The sequence below is a fragment of the Solanum pennellii genome, chromosome 3 (assembly GCF_001406875.1).
Source record: "Solanum pennellii chromosome 3, SPENNV200".
Taxonomy (NCBI): Eukaryota; Viridiplantae; Streptophyta; class Magnoliopsida; order Solanales; family Solanaceae; genus Solanum; species Solanum pennellii.
In genome coordinates, this window is record NC_028639.1 from 18,617,208 (window position 1) to 18,621,340 (window position 4,133).

The 4,133-nt window shown below is 28.6% G+C and overlaps 1 protein-coding gene across 1 annotated transcript in view; it reads left to right on the top strand.

The window, feature by feature from the left end:
• LOC107014960 overlaps positions 1-4,133 on the top strand; it is a 7,290-nt gene that overhangs the window by 2,584 nt on the left and 573 nt on the right. Inside the window, exon 3 of the mRNA XM_015215096.2 lies at positions 3,846-3,918. Within this exon, the coding sequence (XP_015070582.1) occupies positions 3,846-3,918 (73 nt within the window). The remainder of the gene's footprint in view (positions 1-3,845; positions 3,919-4,133) is intronic.

Here is a 4,133-nt window from a genome sequence, read left to right on the forward strand (position 1 = left end):
ATATATATATATATATATATATATATATATATATTCAATTTTTGATACATTTGTCATAATCTTTCAATTTGTTGAAGCACTTATTAATTTCCAACTCTCGCTGATGCACTTTTTCATCAACCTTCAATTATTGAAACACATTTTCTTTTACATTCCAATCTTATTGTCGCACTTTAATTATCATCAACTTAGAGCCGTTAAAATGGGCTTGGCCCGTGAGGCCGGCCCAACCCAATTCTTAAAATAAGTGGGGTTGAGCTTAAAATTTTTGGCCCTTTTATAAACAAAATTTTTTAGTCCGCCCCATTTGGCCCGTTGGCCTCGTAGGCCCAACCCGCAAGCCTCTGAGGCCAGCCCGTGGCCTATTAATTTTTTAAAATATTTTTATATATATTTTTAATAGTGTTTTATTTGTAAAGATCTTATGAATAAATACTTTGAGAAATAAAAAATCAAGTATTTTGAATATCATCTTGCATGGTGAATTGTAAATGAAGATGAACCTCTTAAGGAAATAATATCACATGTTGATTCAAATGTGATCGATGGTAAAAGTAGAAGCGGAGTTGTAAAACATTAATTAATGAGTCATGTAATGTTTAGAAATTTAGATTTGTTAAGTATTTAGACTGCCTTGGTGTTGCTGGAAATCTTTTAAACCAGCTAGTTTTTTTGTGGGAGAAATGATGGAATGATCAACATTTATTCGCTAAATCTTACGTTGGCTATTATGTATTTTTGTAAGTATTCATTTAAGTGTGTGATTCATAAATGTTTTTTGTAAGTATTCACTGAAGTGTGTGATTGATAAATGAATTTTTGTATGAATTAATGTCGTGTTCATAGACGTCAACATTCGATACTATTTCTAAGAGAGTAATATTATTCATTTTTTGGTTGAAGGGTTAATCCGTCCCAACCCGTGGCCTGCTTAGGGCTGGGTTGGGCCGCTATTTTATTGGCCCTTTTAAATAAAGGGTCAGCCCGCCCCCCAATCCATTTAACTCTCTAGCCCGTTAGGATTGGGCTGGATTGAATTGGGTCAGCCCATTTTGACACCTCTATATCATCAACATAGAATATGGAAATTTTTCAAAATGTCAATATTTTAGCATTTAAGAGGACTCATTAGCAACAATTTCAACATTTAGTAAAAATGTCATTTTAGTTTGTTATATCTTATTTATGTTTTTATTATTTATTTTTATAATTTGTTAAGTAATAAATAAATTAAAGGATGAAAAATCACCAGAAATTGGTTGATTAAGATGATACCTCTAGTAAGCCTCTTGGATTCAGCCATTGGAGAGTAAATCATAACGGAAATTGAGAATACAAACAATATTTTTCTAAGATTTAACAAAAATAAAATTAGAAAAGAAATCTGAAAATAGGATAAAGATTAGAGATACCTTAATTATTCTTGTTGATTCAATTTTGGATTAAAAAAACAACCAAAATATATGGCAAAAAAAATTTGCAACTTGAATGTTGGAGGAAAATCAGAAAAGATAACCATGAGAGAGAGAAAAAATTAAATGGGAGAGAGAATTAACAATTTGAAAAGATAAATATGAGAGAGAATGATTTTTTTTTTAAAAAAAGGATATATAGAATTAATTGAAAAAGAGAGATAAAATAGGAAGAAAATTGGGACACATAAATTTTTTAAAATAATGACATTTTTGACATTATTGCTAATATTTATAAAGTATGAATATTTTTACTAAATATGTTATTTATTTTGACTAGTTTACTAATTTTTCCATATAATTTGTTGATTCACTTGTAATTAACTTTAAAGTCGTTAGCCCACTTTTGAAGTGCCCTTCCATTTCATCAAGTGAAAGGACTACCTTTTAAGTTTAAATCTAATAAATTACTATAAGAATAGGTCTTTATATAATTTGGAGGGTAAGCCACCAAACTTTTCTTCTCAATTGAGAACAACATTAAAGTAACTTCCAAGCATTGCGGAATGCACTACCTCAAAACTCCAATCTAGTAAGTGCATCACATTTGGCATACAATACACTAGGATAAGTTTTGTTCTACTACTCTTGTTGAGCAGTTTTTGCCAAAATCTCTTGCATCAATTTCTGACTAGTGACCTCTGTGGCTTTAGTAGTCGCTTTTATGGTCTCCATGGAAAGTCTTAACAATACTATCATACAAAAATTGTTTGAAAATGCTTTTATTGATGTGTCTTGTCTACTCCACACTCTAGACCTTCTATGGCATCATTTACCTCCTCTATTTGTATTGTAATATAATGGCTACAACTTTCTTCACTTTTTTCACTTCTTCTAATCCGCTCTATAGTTTGAAATAATGACGTATTCTTTCACTTAGTAATAATTTTAAGTCAAATACACTACTCCAAATTTCATTTGATTTGATACCATATACATTATGAAATATTAATACATAGGGAGAAAGACAAGCAAGAGAGGGAGAGAGACAAGCAAGAGAGTCAAAATTAATACTACTACATGTATCCTTAATACCAAATACATTTTCAAATAATGATACACAGGGAGAGAAACAATATATCCCAAATACATGAGAATCACGCTTAGATACCATATATATGAAATAAATTACACTTACTTTGATCTGCATGTATTCAAGATACATGCATATGAGCAGTGACAGACCTATGATTTCAACTAAGGGAGTTCAATAAATGAAGAGGCAAACATGCAAAAATTATAGGGCAGAAGAGATAGACTAACTTAACCTGCTAAATTTAAATTAACTAGGTTGGTCATTTTAGAAAAAAAGAATAATCAATAAGTCCAATTTAATTAGTTTTTATCTCTTTAGAATAGTATTGAAAAGTGAAAGAAATTCCATGAAATCAAAGAAAGAAAATTCAATTCAATATATATTGTTAAGAGGATTTCTTGATTTTTAATTCAATAAAATTTTATCTATCTTATTTCTTTAAAATATTTTTTTACCTCAATTTCAAGTTTAATAATAATATTTTCATCATTGTAAAAGAATTTCTTCAAGTTAATACATAAAAAAGTGTTATTTAGAGACAAAATGAACAATGAAAATGAAAATAAGAAGACTAAATTCAAAAGAATATACCTAAAAAATAAAACAAAGACAATTTAAGAGAATATATAAAAAATAACTAAAAAAAAAGTAAGAACAAAAATATCTAGATGGAGCCCATTTCTACGAGGAAAAAGTAAAGCAAATATTTGGGTAAAAAATTGTAGAATGCGGGGTTCGAATTTTGGATTTGACTTTGTATATACGGTACTATAATTTGTTCTCAAGTATTTTCATAATTAAAAATCTCTAGATCTGAAACGACCAATCTCATTCGAATCTTGTTGAATTTATTTTCCTTCCATTAATGTTTTTATTTGATTTATTTGCAAATATATGTAATTATTAGTAATACATTAAATACGAGGTTAAGTTGATGTATATATCCTAAATCTTATAACAAATTCGTAAATCAGGTCCTGTATATGAGTGAGTTAGATATATGTATTCAATGAAGTAAATATGGTACATAAGATAATTTCAAAAAGTAGAATGAAGGCACATAATTAAACTCTAAACTATTGAAATTTTTTTATTTTTTAAAAATGCCACCTATAATTTTCCAAAGGCACAATTTAATTTACAAATACATTTTTTATTATACAGGGAGGATAATGTGTTTTCATCACATGGAAGTGTGATGTCATTAGAGCCTACAAATTTAATGGACCTTACAATTGTGTGTTATAAACTTTATTTTATTTTTGCTTTAATCTAATCTCAAATGAAAAATAAATTTAAATGTGTTTTATATCCATGTTATATTGTTTGGGTGGCAGAGATATCAACAAAAAGCTAGGGTGCACACAGTTAAGGGTGCCAGAAATTGCCACACTTGAGCGACTTCACCAAGTAAGCATGCAAATCACACTTTTCTCTTACAATTAACAATAATTATGTTTTTTCATACGTAGACTATAATAATCTCCCCTTCGTCTCATTTTATATGAGATAATTTGACTTGATACGAAATTTAAGAAAGAAAAGAAGATTTTTAAAACTTGCAATTCAAAATGAATGATACTTAAAAATTCGTGTGGCTGTAAATCATTTAATTAAGGGTAATA